This window comes from Hippocampus zosterae, chromosome 19 (genome assembly GCF_025434085.1).
Source record: "Hippocampus zosterae strain Florida chromosome 19, ASM2543408v3, whole genome shotgun sequence".
Classification (NCBI taxonomy): Eukaryota; Metazoa; Chordata; class Actinopteri; order Syngnathiformes; family Syngnathidae; genus Hippocampus; species Hippocampus zosterae.
In genome coordinates this window covers 7651414-7678557 of record NC_067469.1, presented here as the reverse complement: position 1 = coordinate 7678557, position 27144 = coordinate 7651414, and the positions used below count along the sequence as shown (strand labels likewise).

At 48.2% G+C, this 27144-nt stretch overlaps 1 protein-coding gene and 1 long non-coding RNA gene across 2 annotated transcripts in view; one reads left to right on the top strand and one right to left on the bottom strand.

The window, feature by feature from the left end:
• On the bottom strand, positions 1 to 26970 carry ncoa1 (nuclear receptor coactivator 1). Its single transcript, XM_052052704.1, has 22 exons — positions 25425 to 26970; positions 18286 to 18468; positions 14288 to 14393; positions 12060 to 12226; positions 11870 to 11976; positions 11611 to 11788; positions 10896 to 11078; positions 10717 to 10809; positions 10142 to 10282; positions 9654 to 9801; positions 8624 to 9587; positions 8027 to 8245; positions 7488 to 7809; positions 6963 to 7148; positions 6206 to 6320; positions 5899 to 6067; positions 4992 to 5315; positions 4734 to 4841; positions 3590 to 4025; positions 3109 to 3268; positions 2795 to 2993; positions 1 to 2545 (listed from the first exon to the last, which is right to left on the bottom strand). Exons 3-22 carry the CDS (start codon positions 14374 to 14376, stop codon positions 2348 to 2350), a joined length of 4506 nt encoding a protein of 1501 aa, XP_051908664.1. The 5' UTR covers positions 14377 to 14393; positions 18286 to 18468; positions 25425 to 26970; the 3' UTR covers positions 1 to 2347.
• Positions 15960 to 27144, top strand: part of LOC127592222 (uncharacterized) — a 193646-nt gene continuing 182461 nt past the window's right edge. Inside the window, exon 1 of the long non-coding RNA XR_007960084.1 lies at positions 15960 to 15983. This is a non-coding gene — a long non-coding RNA (uncharacterized LOC127592222). The remainder of the gene's footprint in view (positions 15984 to 27144) is intronic.

Sequence of the window (27144 nt, the reverse complement as noted above, 5' to 3'; positions counted from 1 at the left end):
AAAAAAAAGGATTTTAGAATACTGAATACTTTCTGGATGGACTATATAAAATAGTTTTGACTAATATTTACTTTTTTAATGACAATGATTAAGAAAAAAATAACAGCATCTTAATGAACCAATTTTAGGACCCTTATCCCACCGCTGTGCTATTTGGACAAAAGTATTGGGACACATCTTTTCCGGCCTGGCCCAATACTTTTGTCCACATAGTGGTTCAAATAGAAAAATTCGGCAAAGTGGAGAAATGGTCGTCAAAAGGAAAAAAAAAACCCTCAAAATCGTCTCTAAAGTTGTGCGAAAAGAGCATGTTGCGGTTTTGCTAGCTCGAGACTGCATTACCAGAATATAAAAAAATAAAAACTGTATAAAAAAAATTAAAAATAAAAACAAAATAACCGAAGAAGAAACTGCTGAGTTCACAGTGTGAAACGAGGTCCGAAAACCAGGCGCCATGCGCGTCCGGTAAAGAGGAGGATGAGGTAATCGTAAGAAAATCCAAGTAACATAAAAGTGCTCTGAGGTAGGGCGCGGAATGACATCTCATGATGGTGGCGTTCGATTTTGAGGGAGGCAGAAGTGCAGGATGCGAATACCCAGGGCGTGAAAATATCCTAAACAAACCGGTTTGGCCGGCGCGTGAGAGAATGTTTGCCGCCGATTACGACCTCCAAAATACGCACATGATTCGGCGCGGTGCCTGAAGTGCTTCCTTGAAGGCTTTAAAACTACAAAAACAGCCACGTAGGGTTGGGGTATATTTGAACATTTTGCAGTTCTTCACATTTTTTTTTTGAGGGGCAGGGGAACTACTTCCTCCTCGGATACAACATTTTTTTTTGTTTAAATATCAGTATGGTGACTCTGATAACTGTTGCATTTATAGCCTCCTTTCACACGGAGCCGGTGGCCATCTTGGGTCGGTAAAATAGGGCTCAAGTGCTTGTGTCGGATTCAGGGAAAAAAACAAAACAAAAGAGAATAACCGGTGCTAAAACACCCGCGAGACGTGAATAGCGAGACGTTTATGACCCCTTTTACATGAAGGAAGGACCAAAGAAAGCTGCTTTGGTCAATACCAAACAGGAAGTCTGAATTCCATTACTGGTGCCGGATTTAGTCAAATGTCATAGCACCGGTGCTTATTTTGCCTTGTCAGCACCGCGTGAAAGGGATGGTGCCAGGATAGCTTGTTGAGTTTATAAAACGGTGGCTGAATGTTCGTGCCGTATTCAGGGAAATGAATAAACATTTGAGACAATTTTTGCATCGAGAGCTGATGTTTGTTGCCATCTTGGTTAATCGCTGTGTTACATCGAGAGTCCTTAAGAGGGCAGTCAAATCAGGCAAACATAAAAATAAACTCGTTTCCTTGCTTCGACTTGCCGGCACTGAGTGAAAGGGGCATTTTCCACTTTTTTTTTGTCATGAGTCACCCTTATTGTCCTTCCTTCTGTACTGTACAACGCCACACACACACCAGCGTGGCAAACAACACTGATAGGCCGAGTTAGCGCGGGATAGAAAATGAGAGAATCAAAAGAGAGAGGGGAGGCCGAGCCGGCCTCATATTCACAGCTGCTGAGGTGAGGGCTAATAAACACGCGACTGATAAATGATCCCAACAGTTTCTCACGGGTTTTGTCTTCGATACTCGATACAAAAAAAAAAAATAAGAGAGTAAAGAGTTTCAAAATAAAAAGTGAGCAGCATCCCATCTGTCTCCCATCCTTAAAATCGTCACCGTGCCCTTTGCGGGCTGTTGTCAGATCGAGTTAACGATGATGAAGAGAGTAGAGCGACAACGAGAAAAACATAAAAAATTAAAAATCGAATAATCGTGTGTGTGTGTGTGTGGAAGAAGAAAAACGAAGGAGAAGAAGCTCAAACTTCCACCAGGCACTGTGTAGCTGACAAAGAGAGAGCGTCGCAGAACCAGCTGATACCAAGCTTCCGTCGTCACATTCCCGGAAAAGCGAACGGAAAAGCCCAGACGATGGGGGCACCGCCCCTCCGAGGTACTCCCGTGTCCTGATTGGACAGAAATCAGGAAGCAGGTGGTGGGTGATCACTGGGGTGGGGGGTAGATGAGCAGCAAAGACAACACTGCCTATTCAATAGGCTGAGGCAGACAGACAGGTTGTCAGACAGGCAGCTCGCCGGCGCCCTCCCACGCCAGCCCGTCCTCGTGGGCGTCAGCGGCGCGGGAAGTGGGTCCACGCCACCCGCGGCCAGACGCCGTCCATCCATCCTGAAGTTAGCTGAGGCTGTCACGAGTCCAGAGGAGGCGTACGAGTGAAGTGGGAGTGGTGGTCTGTCTGCTGACGGTTTGAGGTGGCTCCGGGGGTCACTCGGTGAGCAGCTGCTGGAGAAGACTCTTCTGCTGGGCCTGGCTGGTCTGGGGGCCCTGTGGGGGTCCGGAACCCTTCTGGGCGGCGGCTGCTATGGAGCCCTGACTCAGATACGAGTCGCCCCCCACCAGGTTGACGGTGCATTGGACGTCGGCAAACACTTGCACCTGCTGCAACTGCTGAACCTGCTGCACCTGCACATGGGGAAAAACATGCTTACAAGTGGACATAACGCACAAGTGATTTTTCAGGCTGTGGAACGCAGGTTCCCCCTAGTGGTAGGCAGAAGAATCACTGCCCATGCAGAGCTCAGTTGTATTTAGGTTTTAAGTTCAAGACAAATTAAATATATATTTTTTAAATCCCCTGGAAGTCGTGTTTTGTTCAGGAAGAGGAAAATATTTCATAATAGTAGAAAATCATTCCCGTTCTTTGTTTCCGACCTGCTGGTCGCCACACAGCGGGCCTACGCCGCCGCCGCCGCCGCTGGTGTTCAGGCCGCCGACAGGCTGCCCCAAGGAAGGTAAGGAGCCCACGCCGGCCGAGCCCCCCGCCATGGACACTGTGATGCTCATGTTGTTGTACACTCCCTGCTGGCCAAACGCCCCTCCCCCGCCGTGCTGCGATGACGGACTGAACAGGCTGTGACACACACACAGAACCAGCAAAAATAAACGCATTGCAGTTTCTGCAGGTGGTAAAATTTGAGGAGGGGGTCATAATTACAACATCTCGGCAGTATTTCTGCAACGCTCACCTGTTGCTGGCCTGCTGCCAGCTCTTCATATCTGGAGACTGGTAGCCAGGGGGTGGAGATTGTTGGAGCAGAGGACTCTGGGAAGTGGAGTTCTGAGGCGACAACAATGGACTGTTGGGTCTGATCTCAGGAGGAAAAGGCGGGTCCAGCTGGGCCATGGCTGCAGGGAAGTCAAAGTAAATGGTCATTATTTGTCTAAATGTGGGCTGAGCCATTTTTCCATTTATTAGAATTTAGTTGTCAGGACAGGGTTTTTTTTTTGTTTTTGTTTTTTGGATATAATTTTTTTGTGGCTCCCATAGTTCCGTGTCTTCTCATTTCAAAGCTTGTTTGGATTTGGAAGAAAAGAAGCAAAAACAAATACATTCAAATCAGGAAATTGGATTTAATCGAGATGGAAAATTTTCCAACGCGGATCTTAAATCGAACCGTAAATATGAGGACGATCATTTTGAATGTAGGCGGTGGTGTTTGTACTGACCTGCGCCCCCAAACTGCTGCATCGGGGAGCCGCCACCGAAGGGAGGAGCCTGCACGCCGCCTAGCAACGTTGCCTGGCTATTCAGTTTGCCGTCCAGGGGGCTCCCGGGGATGGGCGCCCCTCCCGGCATGGGGCCACTGAATTGACCGGGTGAGGTAGGAGGGTTCCCCGAAACCGGGATGTAGCCGGCAGTGAAGTTGAACTGCGCTTGCTGCTGAGGTGCCGAAACGTTGTTGTTGTTGTTATTGTTGGCCCCTTTCGGGACCCTGGCGACGACTGCGGCCGGGGCGGCGAAGCCGGTGCCCCCCATGGGGGCGGCGGAGGCCATGTTCTGTCTCATCAGCATGACCTTCTGCTGGAAAAGCTGACGCTGGCGGTGCTGGATGCTGTACAGCTCCCTCTGACGCTGAGCGAGCATCTGAGCGTTTAATGGCGGCTGGGGACCGAAGACAAAGGCAAATTTAAGACCTTTGCTAAACATGAACACAAAAGGAGGTCATACTTTTATTAAGTTCCAATCAAAAGATATGAAACAGTCATTCCTGAATCAATTCAGTCAGTGGAAACTAACATCACCAAAAATCTACACTTTAACATTGAGTGACGCTGTTTGTATTGAACTATAGAAAAATATGTTGCTGCTTAAATTAAAATATGATCAAAGTCAAGATTCATTGAAAATTATTTTCACAAAGCCAATTCTTCCTAATTGAGAAAAAAAATCAGAGTTTTTGTTATGTAATACAGGACTCCAGTTTCTTGTGTGATTATTTTTCAAATACCAAAAAAAAAAAAAGAAAAAACTATTCCAAACTGTGTGTAATGTATGTTGGTCAATATGGATTTTTTTTAGGTCAAAATGAGAATCTAATATTTGTCAGAATGAAATTCCAGCCACAGATTAAAAAAAAAAAAGAAAAGAAAGAAAGAAAAAATACAACTGAGGAAAATCAGGGAAAATGGTGGAAAGCCCTCATCTTTTGTTGTAATGTGCTCATGGGTTAAATAAAAAAATAAAAATAAAATAAAAGTTGGTACACTCTTCTACTTCCAGGAGCTGCACCTCCATACAGTGTAACAACCTGCAGTATTGAAAAGTGCAGAAGTCACGTTCAAAAGGCAAACGGCTGCACAGGTGGCTCACCTGTGAAGGAATTTGAGGTTGCGGCGCCCCCAGACGAACGGCTATGTTCGTGTGCTGGCCTCCTCCTCCACCTCCTGGGAACGTATTCAGTGCCAGACGGGTCTGGAGCTAAGGATGGAAGGGAAAAGCGAGATATCACACATGGACAGGATAATTTAAGGACCTTAGGAGGGACAGAAGAGGAGGTCAATTAGGCCTTTGTACACTCTGTACATACCCATTTTAGTCCCAAAATGTGAATCGCGTCTTTGCTCTCACCTGCTGAGGACCCTGCAGTCTTTGCTGGAGTTGCAGCCGGAGCTGGTTGGGTGGCAGCCTCGGCTGGGGGCCCATCCCTTGCGGAGGACGGCTCATGCCCGGCCGGAGGCCCGCCACGGCCGCGGGCGCCCCGCCGAGGAACGTCCCCCGGGCGGCCCCGTAGCCCAGCGCCTGCTGCTGCCCCACGGTGGCCAGCTCGGCCGGAAACTGAGCGGGCGGCGTGAACTGGGGGGTGTAGGAGGGCAACTTGGGGTCCAGAGAAAGTCCGGTGGCGGTGACTTGCTGAGTTGGGAAGCTTTGGGGCATGAGGTCATAGCAGCCACCCTGTAGGCGAGGGACAAGTCAAGCAGAGATGTCAGGAACTAAGAGACCACTTGAGAATGGTGCAATTTGTGTGCAAGCAGAAAGCATTCACGGTGTTTCATATTTCATCAGGATTTTTGTTGGTTCCAGCCTCATGCCAAAAAAATGCAATCAATGATTTTTAATCTCTCAAATGTGTGCACCAAATACAGAAAGCCACTTGCTCTTCACTGGGGTTTTTTAGAGGAAAAAAATATCCAGATGTACTTTCCTTAAATGTAAATAAACAACATGCAGATGTGGCAAACACTCTCGGGAGCAACCCAGGCTCCTTCCTGACATACACAACTGCTTGATACTTTCTTGGATCTTTTTCCTTTACGTCATTAGCTTCCCATTTAGACAGGGCTTTGGCGCCATCTTGTGGCACATGACAGTGTTTCAGAAATATGAGCTTCCAATCATCCGGGGTTGTGTGTTAAATTTTGAAGAACAGACTACATTTAATGCATTTTGAAATATGGCTGGAACATAAAACAAAATGGGGGGGGGGGGTGAAACGCTGTGAATAACATTCCAAGGCATACAGTCAGACACTCCGCACCTGCACCAGCTTATCAATGCCCAGGGCTTTGTCTAACTCGGCCAGTTCACTTTCATCAGTGCCGCTGAGGAAGGAGACCAGCTGCTCGAGCAGAGCCTTCTCATCATTCCGGGCCTCGGGCGTGGGCTGCGGACCCAGGACTTCATCCAGCGTACAGGGTACGCGCTGCCTGCTCAAGAACAACAATGCGTTTAGATGTTTTCATAATCGTTGACAACAACGGGGCGTCACCGTACTTGCGGGTGGCACTGAAAACAATGTCCATGCATTGGCACTGCTTTATTATATGCGCGTGTGCGATGCTCACTCTTGGGGCGAGGTGAGGGGCGTTTGCAACGGCGTTCCCAGGGCATCGAAGGACAACACGTCTGACAGAGAAAGAGGCTGGAACTGCGAGTCAGCCAAGTCCAACTTGGTCGGGCCTGAGTGGGTGAAACAACAACAAACAAGTTGGAAAGGGCAACCATAAACAGGGGCGATCCAAAGTAGGCATACAATGTTTAAATTGACTTTTTTTCTCTCGTTTATTTTTTACGGGTACTGCGAACAAAATTTTGAAAGTCAAGAAGAAATAAAGAGATTCTAAAGCTGCATTGTTTGTTTTTTTCTACCTATGTATATATTCATGGCTAATTAAGACTGAGAATGTGATTGGTGGGATGTGCACACTTGTGCAAACATATTTTCTCAGTTTAATTGTGCTTTTCCTCTTAAATATTTTTTTTGGGGGGGAGCAGTAAAGACTACATTAATGGTGGGAAAAATTGCTCGTTTGGGGTTTTTTTTATATACCACAAAACATTGCATTTGATGTTTTGCATGCGCTGTAATCGTCTGTTTGGTTTGAGGCAACGTAAACCTTGTTTATCATTAGCGAGGCTGCCGCTGTCAACACCCAGGTGCAAATGAGCGCCAGGTTATTGTTGTTGCCCCACATGGATGTGACAGAATGCACATCTGCCTCACAGTGATCCCGTGCATGCAACTTGAGATCCACCTCATTGTTTCTTGTTTTTTTTTCCTTCGTTTCCCCAGTGAGAGACAAAATGTGTCAAATTACATACCAGTGCTTGAATTAAATGGATTGATAATTTCTGCCTCGGGGAAGGGGCTGCCGCTGTCTTTGGGGGCCTGGAAGAGGTCTCCCTGCCCCTTTCCTTGGACCTGGCTCGGAGTCAAGGGGCTGCAGAAATCGAAGACCGACTGATTCTGGAGATTGGAGGCTGAGGCGGGGCCGCCATCATTACTGGCTGGGGAAACACACGCAGGGTGCCATTTGGAAGCGTTCACTCATTTCCTAGTCATGAAATGGGGATTTTTATAGAGTGGACTACATCGTTCACAACAAATGTCTACTGAAGTGACTCGGGAGGAGGAAATGAGTGAATGTCCTTATTTTGTTTTCAGATGAGAATGCTTCACAAAATGAATACAAACAGAGGACTGTCAATGTGAAGCAATTGCGGGATGGTCTGGCGGAGGTTCACCGTCATGACGCTACTCTGGTTCTTGTCATATTTGACAGCTAGAATACCCCCCCTCCCCTCCCGCCTCCGCCTCCCATTATCCACACCAGAATTAAGGTCTACCTCTGTTCGGAGTGCCAGGTGGTTCCCTCTTCATGCCGCCGCCGGCGGGCTGCAGTTGGGTGGGCGACTGTAGCTTGAGCTTGGGCGACGGCGAGTGGAGCTGTGGCGACGGCGACTGCAAGCGGGGCTGTGACAGCGGAGACTGCAGCGGAGGCCCAGGGGATTGGAGCTGCCCCGGGGTGTGGGGGGCCGGAGAGTGGAGCTGGGGGCCTGCGGCGGGAGCGGCGGCCGTGTCGTCGGCACCTTGCTTGGCCACACTCTGGCCTCGAGGGGCAGGGGGCAGCTGGACTAGGGTCTCTGTGTCGGAGGCGCCGCTGGACAGCTGAGGGGCAGAGGGTGAAAGGGCAAAGATACGGCGGATGAAAAACGGCAGGAGCGTGAACAGTGGAATTGTGTGAAAATGAATTTAAGGAGATCGAATCGAAATGCAACTAATCCATTTCAGCCCCCAAATAAACCACCATTTTTTTTCTTAGAGCTGCACCGCTACTGCTAATTCCAAACATCATAGCCATAGTCAGCTGACAAAAAAAAGTTACCGCCGAATCTCGGCTATCTCGCCGGCTGTCTCGGCGGCTGTCTCGACGTCTCTCCCCAATGGGAGTCGATTTGGGGCTGACGCAAGCCGGGACGGCCGTCTTGGAGGCGAGGCCCGCACCCACGGCGGCCGTGCACGCCTCCCCGGCGCCTCGCTTCTCCACCTTCACTCGTACCGTCTGCAGGCTTAGAGCCGAGGGGGGAGGGAGGTCTCCCAAATCCTGCAAAGACAAATTAGCTTGCAGTCAACATAGTCGGTGGTGGCTGTCAGATTAGTGCGCAGATATTTGTTGCGGTGGAGGTCGGGACCAAGACAGGATGAGAAGAGCAAATAGTTTGCTTACGAAAATGGCTTGCTGCTCTTGTATATTAAAGAAACAGTTGTTCGAAGGCGTGTCATTACCGCATAACATGTATGCTAATTTGTGTTTGCATGTCTATGGTGTTTCCTGTGATATGTTAGCATCAAGCTAACTGCATCTCATTTCATGTGCGGGAGGAGTAAAAAAAATATTTTGCCAGACGATCTCTGTATCACTCTACTAACAATTGAGGAGAAAAAAAAAACGCTTGAGAGAAGCCGGAATTGTTACTCTCACCTTCTCGTCCGTGTCGAGCAGAAAGCGCAGCAGCTGATGGTCCTGCGGCTCTCTGGAAGTCGAGCGCTGCAGCGCCGCGCTCACCAGGGGACTGGATGGCGGCTCTTTTTTGATGTCCACCTCGCTTCTGTTGCCGACGTCCTCGCACGTGGTGGCAGTGGCGCACGACGATGAGGATGAGGAGGTGGTGGCGGTGGCGGTGGTGCTGGTGGAGGTGGTCGTGATGGCGGCAGGGGTGGGTGAGTCGCTGCTATCCTGGAGCAGTCGATGTAAGATCTTGTGCCGTTCCGTCAGTGTGCTGTGGGAGGCGGGACACTGAGGACCGGGAGGGGGTTTGGGATGAGGCAACGAGGTGCAGTGGACGTCACTCGTGTCACTTCCTGTCCCGTTGCTGTCCAGCGAGTGATGAAGTCTGAGATGAGCCAACGGCGTGCTAGAGGGCAGGGGGGCTTTAACCGAGTCCTGTACCCCTCCCTCCGCTCCAGGCCGGGAAGAGGAGAAACCGGCGGGGGTCCCGGCTTGTCTGGACAAGCATACTTTTGACCCGACCTGGGTGGCGTTGCTAGCGTCGCCGCCAGAGTTTTGTCTGTTCAGTGCACCCGCTGGCGAGTGGAGGCCCGGCACCCTCGGGCTCCCGGCCCGCGACACGGCGGCCGACATAAACGAGGTAGGGGCGGCTGTGGCGGGGCTGCTGAGAGGCGACGGGCAGTTGCCCTGCTGGGGACGCGTCCGGCTGGGCGGCAAGTAGCCGGCGGCCGGGTTCAGTCGTTGCGAGGAGACGCTGCTGTTGCCCGGGTGAAGCCCCGTTGAGGCGGAGGGGGCGGAGGAGGCGGCGGCGGGGCCTGAGGTTTGCTTTGAGTTGCTGCCGGCGGCGAGAACCGGCGAGGGCGCCTGGGCGAGGTTGCCCAGAGTTGGCTGAAGGCTGGGGTTCGAATTTTCCTGAGAGCTACCAGTGTTGTGTTCCCTGGGGACGGCGCAATATTCAATAAAGTTCATCCAGGCAGATAAACACAAAGGTGAGTGTCGGTACCTGTCAATAGTGTGAATGCCCATAATGAAGGGCTGAACGTCCGGGTTTGGGGGGCAGCAGAACTTGCAGCGGGTCTGAGCGCTGAGCAGCGTTCCGTCGCTCAAGGCGAAGCGGTACAGCGGGCTGATGGCGGTGCCGTGGCTCATCACTGGGCGCCAACAGACAAAAAAGTGGACTCAGCATTGGCATTGCAAAGTTCTGTGAATTCTGGGAAACATTGCTTTGAAATTAAGGACACTAAAATAAGAATATCTAAACTTGAAAACTGGCTCTTGTTCGAGAACTTAAAAGCAGTTGAGGGAATACATTTGGCAGCATCCTGACTTTCATACAAATACAAAAAAAATGGCTAAAAAGTCGACACATCCCTTTTCAAATTTTTGCGACGGAAAGAAAACCGAGATTTACCGGTCATTTTCCGCCCCTTTGCAACCCCAGCATACAACGACGTAAATACGAAAGACTGGCTCAAGCGGATGGACTCTCACCCTCATGCAGCAGCTTTTTGGCATGGGAGGGCTCTTTGCCCTGCGACTGGAAGAAGGCGTAGATGCACTTCCGGACCAGGTCCTCCCAGCCGGGCCGGCCTGTCGCCCGCAGAGCACTGGTCTCGATGGAGATGATCTTCCCTGAGAGGACCAACGACAAAACACACTTTGATTTTTTGTCACCCCTCTCCCAAAAAAATCAAATCAAATCATCCTTTAATGCTATTTTCATACAAGGGCTTAGATCATGGGTGTCAAACTCATTTTTGTCACAGGCCAGATTTGAGTAACAATTTCCCTTGGAGGGGCGTTATGACAGAAACCATAAAGAAGTCAAGAATAAGGGTTTATTCATCAATTGTTTAAGTTACTGTAATGAGGGGATTGGGAGCAAGAAAATGCTGACAGTATCAGTGTTATTTATTACAAATGACAATTTTGGGAGAGATTTTAGCAAGCATCATGAACGTTGACAACTTTGATTTGCTTTCGCGGGCCACATAAAATGATGTGGCGGGCCAGATCTGGCCCCCGGGCCTTGAGTTTGACACCTGTGGCCTAGATGAAGATGGTACCTGTCGGGTCCTGCTTGGTGATAAAAGACTCTGTGCTGACAGGCTGGGCACGAGGCATTCGGCAGGCGATGCAGATCAAGCAGCTTTGCACGTCTGAATCAACAAAGTGGGTGACTGATTAATAGAAGAGAAAAAGCCATTCAAAAACAATCGATAAAACAATTGGGCCGTTTCCGCACCATCGCCCTCCTCCTGCATGGCGGTGCGGGGCTGCGACACGGTGAAGCACTGCATGATCTCGTACTGCTGCCGGGCCTCCTGGTTCTCCGAGTCCATCTCGTCGGGCGGCCTCTTCAGCATGCGGCAGTTGAAGGTATGGCTGCTCCTGTGGGCGGACTCCTGAGGCCATGGCGAGCCGTTCACTACACACGCGCGCACACAAACGATAAGTTCATGAAAAAAAGTCATAATAAAGACATGAGGAAATGAACATTTGACTCCTGGACAGTGATGACACCCTCTGTATCTAAACAAATTATGATCCAGGTTTATCCACCCATCCATCCATTTTACGATCATCCACTTTATCCTTACAAAGGTCGCGGGGGGTGTTGGAGCAGTAGGCGGAGGACACCCTGAACTGGTTGCCAGCCAATCGCAGGGCACACAGAGACAAACACTCACACCTTGGGACAATTTGGGAGTGTTCAATCAGACATGCATGATTTTGGATTGTGGGAGGAAACCGGAGTACCCGGAGAAAACCCACGCAGGCACGTGGAGAACATGCAAACTCCACACAGGAAGCCGGGATCGTACCCGCGACCTTTGCACTGTGAGGTTGACGCGCTAACCACGCGATCACCGAATCCAGGGACAGAAGACATTAAATATGAAGTACACGACACATTCGAGGTGGGACGTTCAAAATCATGTCAACTCATCAACGCTCACCCAGACTTTTGGGCAGCAGATTGCGGACAAACTCGTTGTGGTCTCCCACGTGGAGGATGCTGTAGACGCTGGACATCATCAGCTCCTCTTGAGGGTAGCCCAGGTAGCTTATCACATTCTCTGAGACAAAGACGATACGTCCCTCGCGATTCACCACGAAGAAGAAGCCATCCAGAGCCTGGATGCGAACAACACGTCGTTTTATTTAGTCGTGTTCCCCTGAACTAAACAGGGATTCGGTTTACACGGACACGCTCACCTCGAGCAGCATGGGTCCCAGGGCTTCTTTCTCCAGCAGGCCCTGGCTGCTGGAGGAGATGTCGCTCTTCTGCACCGCGTCATCCGGAGAGCGAAGAGCCGCTTTCTCTGCGGAGGCGGGACGAGCACTGAGCGTCAGCAGCCGGTGGTGAAAATGCGGAACGAAACAGGACGTGGAACCGCGGTTTTACCCAGCTCGCGTCGCTTCATCTGTTGGATTTGGTCCACGGTGCTCTTGAGGATGTGGCACTTGTCGGGCTTGGCGCTGAGACTGGCGATGTCGGCCATGTTGGAGGAGAGCAACTCCGCCAGCTCGCCGATGTAGCGACTTTCCAGCTCGCGTCGCCGCTTCTCCAGGCTTGCCGGAAAAAAAAAAAAAAAAAAAACAGCCGACCACGGATTGACTTTTTCAGACTCCCCGATGGACCCTGACAATGGCCGCTTTAACAACCCATGTAACAGTCACCATTTTATTGCGCTTAAAAGGGACACATTGCCCGCGCCGGTCGACCGCATGAAAGCCTGCGCTCAAACCGAATCCCTGACCAGACCAAAAAGACTCACACTTCACAAAGAAGTGAGCCTGTATTTAACATGAGGCTTTCAAACGCGGTCAGAGAAGTGCACTTTTTTTTTTTTTTGCAGCGCATAGAGCCACTTTTGGCAGGGAGCAAACATTCTTACATATTGACATCCCCTCTTTCATAGCTCACAGATTTACTTTTTTGCCAAAGCCACCGCTCCACTGCTGATCAAACAATCAAGCTTTGACAGACAATAAATAAATAAACATCCGTCGACAAAGAGATAGATGAGAGATTGAGAGATAGATAGCTCGAGAGAGAGATCAAGATCGAGACAAAGAATTAACGGCTCTGATTGCTGGCTGCAAGTGACTTCTGACCGTTGTCAACTTCCTGCCATGCGCCACCGGAAGTTAACTTCTGGGCCAAGTCTTAAAAGACGTTTAAAAACGTCTTTGGGAGTGAATGAGTTAATTAAAGGTGACCTCCTTTTAAACTTTTTTTTTTAATTTCAAAGACTTTATTTTGTGAAAATGAGCGTGTTGGACATAGACGCGACTGCACATGGTTAAAGCACTTACGTCCTTCAACGCTCTGCACCGCGTGCCCCACTCACAATGAGCGACTATAATATGTGGTAAACGTGAAAAACAAAACGTGTGAGCGTGCGCGCATGTGTGTGTGTATAAGCGAACGAGGACAACAGCAGCAAAAAGTAGGTCAGTGCATTGGACGGCCAAAACATACAAGCATGGTGGCCCAGAAAGGGAGGGAGAGAGAGAGGGGGAAGGGGTGAGGAGGAGGGCGCAGTTTGAACGCGCAGGTCACTGGTTGCTTTTGGAAATGCGAGCTGGGATGTTACATCAGCTTACATCAGCTATTGGGCCTTAAAAGGCTCACAAGAGCGGGCGCGCTGATTCTGGGAGCTACGAGTACGTTTGTATGTGTGTGTGTGAGAGCGTCCTCGCTTCCACCTCGACCCTTCGGCTAAACTTTGGCTAACCCGTGATCTGAAGAGCCGTCTGCACACACCTTCCCCAGGCCAACATAATCCACTCATGTTGTTAAACACGGGCAGAAGGCTCGGGAAGCAATGAGATGTAAACACGGGAACAACGGAGACCACCGAATAGAATGTCAACTTGGCACTACGGAGGCAAATCTGCGTCAAAATGAGGACGATATGCTATGTGTTGGGCGCAGACATGAAATGCAATGTAAACGTGCGATAGGAGAAATGCACACAAATTGGTCAACGTCCCTTCACGGTCAGATTTTTTTGTATAGAGGAGTAAACATGATTTATGGTACAAAGAAGGTCGGTATATTTTTAAAAATGTAAACTTGCGTCGCAGTTATCAAAAGTAAGTAATCGGATACAAATACATTTTGGTGTATTGAAACAATAATATCAGTACGAAATAAATTAAAACAAACTCATGTGTGGTTTTGGTATTATTTTTGTCCATTTGAGGCTGCCATCCTCACATTTTTTCACTGTCGTATCTAACTGAACGTGTGTGGCTTTAACATGCAGGAGCAGGCCCGGTGAGTGCCGTGGGTGTCAGCTCACGAGAGCGGACAGAGCAAGGAATAATATATAAATGCGGTACACTAAACATGCATTGACGTTAAATATTAAGTATATTTAAAAAATGTAGTCATGATCGACGATGTGAAGATCAAAAAAATTAGACGACTCCCCCGCCGAGGTTTATGAACATGAAATATGGCCAATTAGAGGTGTGTAGATAAATATTCAGTTCATGCTAAATTACAGGCGTACAGACACTAAATGTGAAAACAGAAGAGCAAAGAAATTAAAACATTAAAACATTTTTACTCAACGTGACACCGGAAGGGGTCGACGTGAAATATGATCTCTTCGAGATTACCTTTGCGCTGACGTGTCGCATGGTGAGCCTTTCCTCTTGCGTGACTCGGCCGTGTCAGGGTCCAGGGGACTCTCCCCGACGGCGCTCATTTTCAGTTTTGACTGACCTGCAAAGAGGGTGGCAACAAAGATCGATGCTCAGCAACAACAATTACACATTAAAAAAAAAAATTTTGCTTGGGGAAAGGCTCAATGTCGACTCCAGGTTAGCCCGACAGCACTGAAGAATAACCGCGGTGAGCGACAAATGGAAAGTGATTAAATGTGAAATTCAGACTTGCCTGGGCAGACTTGACAGAAAAAATCATAATATTAATAATAATAATCCATATTATGACAAGGTGTGTGAATAATGAACTGTGACATGCAGTGTGGTCGGCCGCATTTGTCCGAGGACGCGGTGGAAATTCCTCCTTTAATTTATGGACGGGGCAAACAGTTTCGGCGACGGATATTTCAAAAACCACAGCGTGACGAATGAAAACAGTCTACGGAGAGAACGTACGAAAGAGAAGCATATACATGGAAATGTGCTTGAGCTCAATTGCGGCTCAAGGGGGTGGTCGGGGTGGGAGTCTTTACAGGACGCGGGCACGGTGTTAATGCACAGCGGGCACCTTTCTTTTTTTTCCTTTTTTCCCCCGGCGCTGCGTGTTAGTAGCGTGTGAGAGGGGTGATCTGAGGTCGGATGCAAACAAGGCTAGTCAGGAGGGATTAGCGTCGCTGCGACAATAGCTGCTTAGCCCCCCCCCCCCCCCCCCCCACCCCCAAGCCCCACCATCCCTTCGTTCTGCGCCCTCGCCACTGGTGGTTTTCAGGGCTTTGCCGTGCGAGTGTGCGTAAACGTTGGCTTTCTTAAGACATTTCCAAAAGGGTCAAAGCTCAGATATTTTTTTTTTAAACGACTGTATGCGAAGTGGTATCGTTGTTCACACAGAGCAGAGATTACATGCTCGCGGGTTATTAGCGTGTTTCTATGCATTGCTACGCCGCTGAGTGTTAAAAGGAGCACTGGTCTGAAGGATTATAGCGCAGTTAAATTCTGCTAGCCCGTCCGCGGCGTTTCGCGTGGTATGTTAGCGCAAAGGGGCGGCCCGGTAGACCAGTGGTTAGCACGTCGGCTTCACAGTGCGGAGGTACCGGGTTTGATTCCAGCTTCGGCCTCCCTGTGTGGAGTTTGCATGTTCTCCCCGGGCCTGCGTGGGTTTTCTCCGGGTGCTCCGGTTTCCTCCCACATTCCAAAAACATGCGTGGCAGGCTGATTGAACACTCTAAATTGTCCCTAGGTGTGAGTGTGAGTGCGAATGGTTGTTCGTTTCTGTGTGCCCTGCGATTGGCTGGCAACTGATTCAGGGTGTCCCCCGCCTACTGCCCGAAGACAGCTGGGATAGGCTCCAGCACCCCCCGTGACCCTAGTGAGGATCAAGCGGCTCGGAAGATGAATGAATGAATGTTAGCGCAAAGCGCGCAGACTTGAAAATTGAAATGAGATGCTTCTGGTGTTAAAATACACAATGTTGAATTGAATTTTGTTTTATGTTTTGTTTGTGTGCGTTACCGATCCATGCATGTGAAGGTAGCAGTTGTTACAACATGCATTTATTATTGCAATAATGATGCTAACTTCCGTTTCTTGCTATATACAATACAATACAATACATGCTGATTTATATAGCGCTTTCACAACAGCGGCAGCTGTAATAAAGCACTTTACGGTTAGAACTGCATGACTGTTCGTGTTTTAAGTTATGTGTTGTGTTTGTTATTTTACTTTGTTAACTGTTTTGTAACCACTTTTCCATCACACGCTTTGTTGTTTGAAGCGGTTTGAGATGAAAGAGAAGAGAATCAAAGTGTCCTTTAACCAGTGGATCAGAGACGTCATGCTCAAAATGTGCACACGTCGGGTACAAGCTAAGTTTCAAAGTCAACAAGAAGCTGTTCACTTCTCCTGTCCCATGGAAATCCATATCAATTCCAAGCGGCGACTCGCGGTTCCAAATACGCATCGGCGCTCTTCGCCAACGCTCCTCTCTCCTCATCCTCAACTATGTTATGTTAGCATTACGCTAGTACACCTTTGGACAAAATAATGTCTCAGGTGTCAGTTTGACAGTAAAAATCCTCGGCGAGGGGATAGACGGCTTAAAGCAGGGGTCCCCAAACTTTTTCCTGTGAGGGCCACATAACTTTTCCCTTCTCTGATGGGGGGCCGGTGTCAGTTTGTAACATAAACGATCGTAGGGGATCTTAAAAATTTTATTGTTTCCCAGAAAGCCACACATAACCAAATAACCCTTTCCAGGTTCTTTAAAGAAAAAAAGTCAGGAAACAAATAATAACACTATTAATGAAATAAATAATAACTAAATAACCCTCTCTGAGTTCTTCACAGAAAAAACTGGATATTAACAACTCTCTCTTTTTATAGCCCCTTGAAATCCACAAAAAAAGAGTTCTGCCATTTACGAGAACGCCACCTATCTTGTCTTGTTTATGTCTGCTACCGTCTTGTTCACGTGTTCTACTAATTGATCTGAGACACAACTAAAACACTGAAACATTCTATGGTGTGTAAATAACTTTGTAACCTCAATTTCAACCCTATTTGCATCATGGGTCATTTTGCCCCGAAGATCACCTTTGTACTTTTTTTTGTACAGCTTCCATTTCAATATTTCTGCAGTTGGGGACAATCTCGGAAAAGTCATAAAGTTTAAAGTTACAAAATTATAATTTAGGGTTTTTTGGGGGCATTTTTAACACAGTGACGGGTCATTTAGACCCAAGGTCAACAGGAGGGTTAGAGGGCCGGGTCAAATGTGTCCACGGGCCGTAGTTTGGGGACCCCTGGCTAAAAGCAATCACACTTGGCTTCTAAATTGCAAAACTGCCAACGAGGGGGGAATAGGTGCAGAAGAATCCTTCCAAAAGGGTTTTCATATATTTAAGTCTGGTTCAAGCACTTGGGACAGGCACACTAATTTCACAAGTCAGTCTGTGAATTCAAACCCGTCTTCTGGTTTTGAACAAGAATATAAATTAGGCCCACCGGCTTGTTCGGAGCAGATCCACCTGACTCCCCCCGTCCCCTTAACACAAAGAAATGTATGGTCAACGGGAGGGGGGCGAGTGGGGAAAAGACCACCTGGTAACTGCAGCGCGAAATCAACATCGGCGGGAGGGAGGGGAGGAGAGGAGGGAACCTGCACACACACGCTGCCACACGTTGTCCTTATTAATCTTTTCACTGTACGCTGAAAACTTTCAATCGTTCCCAGTTGATGATTTAAGCTCCTTTGGGGCCCAGCGTGACGTTGGGGGGTGGGGGAGGGGGGGTGGCAGAGGGCAGGATGCCTGCCTGGTTTCTATAGAGCCCACTGACGTGCTTATTTACGAACCCGACGGTCAACACACACCACATGTACCCGCGATAGTAACTTGAAGTACAAGGTCTGATCATGTGCAATTAAAAAAACAAACAAGTTAATACGTTTTCAAAGCAGTATTGAAAATACTTTTATTCATATCGATTTCTTTCTTGTCTTTGTAGGAGTCCCGGCCGGCATTTGAAACCGCAAAGTATCGTTCCTTTTTCACAGTGGGGGTATCGCGCTACTTTTCGAGTACTTTCTTACCGTACAAGCCTAGTTCGGATGAGCGTTCCAAGTAGGCGTTGCGAGTCAGACAGTAACGGCGGGAGCTGCGGCGCCGCCCGTGAGAAGTGTTGCTGAGGCCCGCCCTCTAAGATGGAGGCCATATGGAACGCATGCACGGCCCCAAAGCTACTCCGCACCCGTTGACTCCCCCTGCTAGCAGCTCACGCGATCAGTCAACGGACTTATCTTGCCGTTAGCCCGCGATTGATAAGCGACTCAAACGTTTACCGCACGGCAGTTGTTGGGGGGGAGACAACAAAGATGGAGGCGAGTCGAGAAGATCTCGATCGCGACTTTCCCGCCATTTTGGGCGGCTTCGTTGGTAGCGTGAGGTACCTACGGTGGTCTAGGTCACCAGGGGCTGAGTCATGTGGCGGCCAGCTTGTGTCCAGCGCAAAAATGGCGACCGGTCCGTGGAGCAGGAGGTGGGCTTCGAAGTAGATGGGAGTCCAGGAGGCTTACGGTCGCTTCGCGGTCCCTCCGTCACATGGCAACATGGCGGGTGCAGCGGGGAACACTGCACCTGAGGCAGAGGCGGGAAAGACAACGGCGTCAAGATGCTGCATCGTTGTTTAAGTCACACACAAACGTGCCGACGTCAATTTTAACTCTTATATAACGGATTTTCCGGACTATAAAGCGCAGGATTTTTTTCATAGTTTAGGGGGTGCGATTTATACTCTGGAGGGATTTCCGTGTGAAATTATTCACGCGTCATTGTATCATTTCACATTGGGCCGCAAGAGGACGCTCTGGGCCGGAAGCGCTAATATCACTACCTCTAGATTTGGCGGTGTTTTTTACAAGTGACACCGAGGATGAAGATTTCATTGGATTTCGTGACTTGGAGAGATTCTGATGGTTTGGTTAACTTGTTAGGATGTTCTTCATGCTCTAGTTATCGGAATAACTCTTCATTTGTTACGTGACGATACCAGGCACGTTCTCAGTTCGTTTTTTCTGCATCATGTAACGTTAGCATATCGTACATTTATTCAGCCTGTTCTCTCTTTATTTTATTTTTTTAACTTATTCAGTACCAGTTAATTCTAGACCCAGTCAGAAAAGACGTTTAAAAACGTCTTTGGGAGTGAATGAGTTAATTGCCTTTCAAGATGACACGTCTGTTCTTTGTGTTGCGTTTTATCCAATACAGTTCCCGTAAAAATGTGACTTGCACTGTGATGAAAATATGTTTTATTTCTTCTTTATTATGCATTTTGTGGCCGGTGCGATTTACGGAATACGCGAATAGGCGAAATTATTTCCCCCTCAAAAAAATGAATGGCAAACAATCTGTCCGTTTTCCGACGTGCTTATTATAATCCGTGTTGGAGGTGTGACGTCAAATTGAAAAAGTATTTTACAAACGTTAAGCCGCGTACGCATGACTTGTCCCATCTCGCCCATTTGATTGCATAATCATTTATCTAATTAGATAATCGTCGAGCACAGTCATTGTGGCCGCATTTCCTCAAGGCGTCGGCGCACTTTTTATGCTTGTTTATTGAGCTAAGGATAGCAATTAGAGCTTTGAATGCGTGCTTTCTTTCACTTGATAGGAACCCGCGCCGCGTTTTAGATGAACTTTGTGAAGAATTCGCCGTCAAAGGAACAACCTGATTGACACCCCTTGACATTTGGTATTTCGGTGACGTGTACTTCGGAATCAAACGGTACAACTTTTCAGGAGTACTTCAAGGTACCAAGATACTGCCCTTGAAGCGTACTTTCGACTCCCAAGGTACTCAATCTTTCTGAGTACTTTTGTTTTCGAAGGTCTGTCAGAGGGGTCGCCGACCTTTCTGCTGTCCTCGAGATGAGCGCAAAGGGCTACCGGTTTGATACACGCCCCTGAAATGACAAATAAATGACCTTTAATTGGACGTTGTTATTTAGTCATTAACTGCCTGCTTGCACATCTAACTGAGCACCACATGAGCGCACAAAAAAAACAAAAAACAAAAAAAAGGGTTTATTGTGTGTGAAGTCACGCTTCTGTTGCGGATAATGAGGTTAGCCGAGCAAACGCAACTGCATCAATGACGGCGAGCCCTGGAAAAGGTCCGACTGTACGATTGAGTGAGTCTGCACTCTATTCTACCTCGGGCGATTTTATTTTTTTCTGTCTTGAGGGGTTCAAGCATGACGTGAAGTCTCCCTCCAATGCCGCATCGATTTGGATTGATGAGGTGGCCAATTGTCGAGGGGTTTTTTTTGGACTGCGAAGGGAACAAGAGGACGCCCAAGTGTCGCGTTTCTTCATCTCAATCAGAACCCGCACAACTCGCTCCGTCACAGTTTTACAATCGTTTGTTTTGTTTCGGTAAGGTCACAAAGGGGCCACTAATAAAGCGAGCGCTGATAATCTCGGATAAGGACGTAATGTTGCAAAACCGAAGCGAACCACTTGACGCGTTTGACTTTGGCAACGGGCCTACTGAGCTGAACGTGTCCCGAAGCGTCGTCGGCGGGGTTGCGACAGAAATACGGAGACCGCGAGAGTCACAGAAAGGAATCGCGGGCATCATTCCAAATGTTGCCATTCTGCTAATTTGAGAAAAGAAAACAGCAACCCGCGCAAAAGTACTGAAACATTAGAAGGTTCTGAGGTCAAATGAAGTTCACCTGTGCCGCGGTGGTTCGTCGTCGCTTCGTCGTTTACGCCCGGCGCGACGGTATATCGCGAGTTTGTGAGCGAACATTTTTAGCAGCGAACATTATTAGCATCAAGCTAACAAACGACGTTAGAAATCCTCTCGCGTGACGCGAGAGCTTGACGGTAACTTCAAGCAGGCGTGAAAAAGAAACAGCGCGGCTTGCTTCTTATTTGGAGAATGGCGCGAGCCAGAAAAGAGGAGGAATAATTTAGGTTTTTTTTTTCCAAAAGAGTGTTGGAAAAAGAGAAAATGGGGTTTGTGGCCATGTTTTTTTTCTTATATGGCCTCGGTATCATGGCGTCGGTTTACGTGATGTATTGAGGGTCAACTGTCGTGCCTCTTAGGCGCAGAAAGAGAGAGAGAGAGTATTGTGTAAGATCGAATCTATATTTTGTCCCCTGGCCCAGCAGCGCATTCCAACCGTTCAACCACTTCACGACTTCTGATCTTGTTTACTGTGCCGGAGCAGCACATACGTGGAGGCTTTTTCGAGGCAACAATATGTCACGCCGTTGTCTTCAACGGCCCGATCAATTTCTCCGCCTGCCGCCTCGCTTCCTTCGCCGTCCTTTTATTCCCCCCCCCCCCCCCCCCCCGCCTCGCATGCCATCAGTCTCGGGCTGACAATGACGGCCATCGCTTATAAACCGCAGGAAAATAAAGTCGCAAGGGGGCTGCGGCACGCCATTCTTCTTCGTCTTTTGCGGCTTTGTGCTTTTGTGCGTCTTGGGGTGTGTGTGGGGGGGGGGGCTGTCTCACACTGAATCCGAAATGGAGAGAGAGGGCATACCACAACAACACAACAGCAGCAAGCCATGCTACGAGAAACCGATCGTGACGGGCGGGACCCGGGCCTCCGACATAATGAAAACACTCGATAGTGTCCCGGCTGGAAAGTGCGGCACCAATAAAGCCATCAAGCCTTTTTCCCAGGATGGAAACAAAAATAATAAAAAATAAATAAAGGCCAAATGACGCGTTTGGCTCATCTACTAAACAAATAAATTCCAAGAGGATTCACGTCCGAGCCAAATCCGGTGCAGGCGTAGGGGGGAACGGCACGTATGTTTTTCTGCGGCGGTCAAAATAAAACATAATGCATCGATGGCAGGTTCACGCGAGGCGATCATGTGGTCGGGAGAGCACAAGCCCATAGGGGAGAGAGAGCATAGGACACTGGGCATACTGTAGTTATCATATTGCTCATAATCAGAGTCATAGGACACTCATGATAACGCATTTAGACTTCAACTCATGCCTTGGACGCTGGACATACTGCGGATGCTATTTCGTTCCAGCTCGTTCACATCTGGTGACAATGCGATCAACCTTTTTGTGGCCTTCCCCTTGGGAAAGGCGTTGTATCAACTAATATTTATGTCCCCATTTTATTGTAAAAGGGGGACAGAATGAGTCATTTCCACAACGTTGAGAAATTCCCATCGCAATGGGCCGCTATCACATTCAGTATGCTAACCGGAAGCCAAGCTAATGTGTCAAAACTTTAAGCGCATAAACAATTGCTTTTTTTTACTCAATAAAATGTCGTACGACAGTAGAAATACGTTTTTCTTAGAAAACGGTAGCTCTGTCTCTTCTCTTCTCCACTTGGAAAGTTACACAAGCTGATGTTTTGCCTTGCTAATTAGCTTGTTAGCTAGTTAGGAACAAGGCGATACTGTACTGGAATTTTACCGGTTGTAGACGCACCAACTCTCGTAGCGAGTTGCAAACATTCATTTCGTGACAGAGAATTTTTTCAAGTATGCTAACCGGAAGCCCAACTAATGTGGCAAAATTTAAGAACATAAACAGTTGATTCCCCCCCTCCCCCTTCAATAAAATGTTGTACCGACAGTAGAAATATTTATTTTTTTAGAAAACGGGTAGCTCTGTCTCTTCTCTTCTCCACTTGCAAAGTTACACAAGCTTGCTGTTTAACCTTGCTAGTCACCTTGATGGAATTTCACTTGATATAGCCGCGCTAACTCTCGTAGCAAGTTGCAAACGTTCATTTCGTGACGTTGAACTTGTCGAGGAGTAACGGATGCCGCTTTCCGAAATGTAATTTTGTATTGGAACTATTAACACATCTTCCTGTACGCAACAGCCGCACCTGGAAAATTGACCCCAAAAAAGCCGACTTTTCGACAAGGGCAAATTCGTGGGACTACCGACTGCTCTCACCACCAAAGATCAAACCGCTGATGTGAGGTTTCGGTGGGTTTGAAGCAGTCGACTTTTTTATTTTAAACGCTAACCAGCCAAAAAGCCGAATCATACTACATGACTCCAAATCATCATCATCAACATCTTCATTGCCGGGACGTAATTACCACTGATGAATGTCTTCTGCGTTGTCAGCATTTTGTTGCCTTGTATTTGTGAAAGGCGTAAAGACAATCAATTGCTTGCTAATCGCGGGGGATTTACCGGACCGACCTAACATCTGACATAAGGTCACGTAGCAATAGCGTCGCGATTCAAATGTCCCATTCATAACCTTCCAAAGGCTGCTTGAGAGCAAACTAACTAACAGCGGGCGCAAAGTTTTCCATGTTCACGTCCGGCAGATGCCACTGCAGTCCGACTTAACTTGACACGGCACCACGCAGGCCGGAAGCCGCTGCGGGCGATTAAAGCCGCTGAGTCAAGTGTGGCCAAGTTCTGGCGGCGAGACTCGGATGCTGATTGAACGTGTTGATTTAAAAAAAAATAAAAAAAATCATAGTGACATGAAGGGCAGCTGGCCTCCCTGAGACTATGGAGTCAGACTGCTTCCTGGAGTCAAGTGACACACAGGAGAAGCTGCAGGACTCCGACGGTGAGAGTGCTTCGTTTTTGAATGGATGGCCTTGGTGAAACGAGGGCTGCTGTTTCACAGATTTAAAAAAATAAAATAAAATAAAATAAAGGAATAGAACCTCAGATTCTGTGGTAGTCGTATCTGAGTGCATTTTACACTCTTGTGTATGACTCTTCCAAGTAGTAGTTGAAGTACTACGGTAGCATACTTCAGGTTCTTCGGGTACTAGTTTCATATAAGTATGCTTGGGTACTCGTCTAGAACTACTTCAGGGTGTAAAGTTATTGAAGTACTCAGGATGTTATGGTACTCATGTTTAATTGGACCTGAGGTACTAAAATAGTCTTCAACTGTCTTCAAGAGTACATCAGGTTCTAAGGTACGAGTTTGAACTATTTTTTTAATACTTTCTAAAGGTGCTCGTCTTAACCAATACTTCATGTTAGTCTTCACGCTAATGTTGATTAAAAAGCGTTGTGACTTAAACCTTGGCTGGCGACCCTCGGCCACAGTCTACTTCCTGGGAGTCAAGTGACCTGACTGCAGGTGTTCACTGCGTTCTCGCCGAATAACACGACAAGAGCCCGGGCGAGGAGGAACGCTTTGTTTTAAAATGAACGTCCTCGGTGGGCCGGGGTGACATTGAGATGACAAAAACAACAACAACAAAAATCACCAGCTGCTCCAAAGCTCCATCCCAAGAGTAACAGTAAATCTCCCAAGGATCCAAACAACGACTGGACCCTGCGGAGAGATCCACTTAACACAACCTCACGACGCCCCCCAGCCCCAGCTTTCCGTTTGGAGAGATTAGTGTGGAGGAATTCCACAGCAGATATCGCTTACCCACTCAACTTTGCTCACCAATGACATTTTTGCTTTGAGCGGCCGCTCACATAAAAAAAAAAAAACGGGTGTCGGATGAAGTCGCCGTCTCAAGCTCTCGTACACCTTTTTGCGCTGCAGATAGCTGAACACATTTATCTGACGACATCTTAACCTCCAGAGGCCCAGCGAGACACACACACACAATCAATCAAAGGCGCACTTGACAAAAACAAGTCGGCCATATCGCGTCAACACAACCTTTGTCTTGGGCGTCTTTGATAATACTCACTTCAGAGCACCCATTTTAACGGTCTACGGTACCAGTCCCCTAAGTGCAGGAGGCGCTAGGTACATGTCTCTGTGTTTGATACGAATTCCTCGATATCTCATTCTTGACCATTTTACAGGTTCGAGAACGGCCCCGACAACACACGTGGACTCGTGGTCCTGAGGAAAATGATTCCTTGAAGTCTTCGAGTATTAGCCTTTTAGTGCACCACTGTTGTCTCATGAAAGCTCCTCAACTCACCGCAGCATAGTTCTTTGGCACCACGACGCCACAAACGATACCTTTGTGGCTTCGGCTTGAGGACACAAAGAGTAAATAAGATTTGATTGAAACATGCCAAACTGCAAAATTGCAGGGTGCTTATTGTGCAATACTCATATTTTAGAGAACATTAACTAAGTAGACTTTGGGTCGCGTATTTTTTTTTTCTCTTTGTGGGCACCTCGGGTACTGAGCTACTAGTCTTGAAGCGTTCTTTATCAAATAAACGTCCACAACAATCCATCAGTGCCTCTTCAGGAGGCTTTTGAAGCCAATTAAGGTATCCAATGGCTCAATTAGCTGATGCTAACACCATGCCTGCACACATGCAAATGTTGCAAGCGCCTCTTTCTCCCACAGCACAGATTAGCCTCGAACCACAACAAGCCAAAAAGAAGGTCAAGAAGACGAGGGAAAAAACAGCTTAAATTCTGGTGGCAAGGACAGGCTGCTCGGGTGCGCTTATGTAAGAATCTGATTAATTTACAGGTGGGCCAAGAGGAAGGGGGGTGTGGACGTACACGCGCACGGCGTCCAAGCTAGGCAAGGCATCATCCGTGGGAGGCCGCGCTGCAGCGGCCGGATCCCATCGTGGATGTCAACAGCACACAGCAGCCTTTGCTCAATTGGCTTACCTTGTTGTGGCACAAGCAGGCGTCGTCCTCCCGGTGTGCTCTCGCAGCCGCTCCACGGTTCTTGTTTTCCTCCCCCACCCACCAACCCACCTAAGAGAAGTCCGCCGCGCCTCCTCGCTGTTGCGGGGCGTCCAACAACAGCCAGTTAGCCGAGGTAGCTCCAACCAGCTAACTTAACTTGCGTGACGGATAACGTTGGCCCGTTTTTGGGTTGGTTGTCTGTTGCTAACTTTAGGTGGGTAACTTTACACTCGCTCGGCAGTGGCTGACACGTAACATCCGATAAAAAATGATTCGTCTAAATTGGGCTTTTTGTTGTGATTAGCAGGTTGGCTAGCAAGTTGCCATCGGCGTCTGTTGACAAACAAGCTTGCGTGGAGGAGGAAAGGGGGGGGGTGGAATCACACACACGACTCGAAGCCAGCGAGCCTCAACGTCAGTTAGCTTAGCCGCAGCTAGCCAGCTTGGCTAAGCAACCAGACCGCGCTGGACCCCGCTAAAAATCCCCCGTAGGCCCGCCTGGAGTCTTCCAGTCCGCGCTGCTGGTGGTGGTGGTGGGGCGACTCGGCGTGTCACTCCCGTATACGTCCAAAATTGCGCGGGCGTCGTGGTGGCCCAGGTCGCGAAGCCAAGTTGTCACTTTGCTCGGCGCTCTCCGCCATTTCCAAGCTCTCTCGCTCTCTCGCTCCAACACAAACAAACAGGGCTGCGGGAGCGCGCGCGCCGAGCCTGCGTGCGCGCTCATGAGCAGAAGCATGAGAAAAAACGTTACCCGACTCATGTAATGCGTCGAAATATCACGCGAGAATGTTGAATTCGAGACCGTGATTGGCCGTCATTTAACAAGATTATTTTTATTGTACCGACACTATTGAGTCTTAAAATTCTACCGCAGGAATCCAATGTTACATATAAAGGGACTATTTGATGAAATGGAAAGTACCAGAGTGCCTTGGAAACCAGAACACACTTTCAAGAGTGCCTGAGAATCTGAAGTATACTTACAAGTAGCTTACAAAAACAACCTGAATCTGAAGCACATTTAAATATGGTTACCTTAGAACCTCAAGGTCCACTTAAAGATGAGCACCTTCCGACCTTAAGTACACTGAAAAAACAGCTACCTTAGAACATGAAGTACATTTAAACATCATATAAACCTGAAGTACACTTACATGTACGGTAGGACGTTACACATGTTTAACAGACTCGTCCCCTTATAATGCAAAGGTACACTTGAAGACAAGCACCTTCGAATCTGAAGTACGCTCAAAGACAAGGAACCTGAAATCTTACCAATTAGGTATTATGGTTGGTGGATCTCAGCAGCATTTTTGCAGAAAAAAATCTGTATGAGTATCAGCCTTTCTGATGCCACATCGGAATAGGGTGTCGATTTGAGATGAGGCACTCCACTGTAAACACCACTTTTACAGATGCCACGTGTGCTGTGCAGACCGTGTGTGTTATCGTAGTTTCCCAGGTTCAAATAAGTTATCATCAACAGAACGGCGGACATTCCAGACCATGTGAGCGCACCCAGACAAGCGTCCTGGATCGACGGTGAGAAAGTCATTGCTGCGCTTCTTTTAAAGTTTGCAAATGACTCTCATCTTATTGGTTCCCACTTGGTTTCCGGCCCTCTTGATGTTCCGCTACCATTCCCGTCAGGCCAGGATTGAGATGCTTTTGAATTGATCTTTATTAAATAAAATGAAGC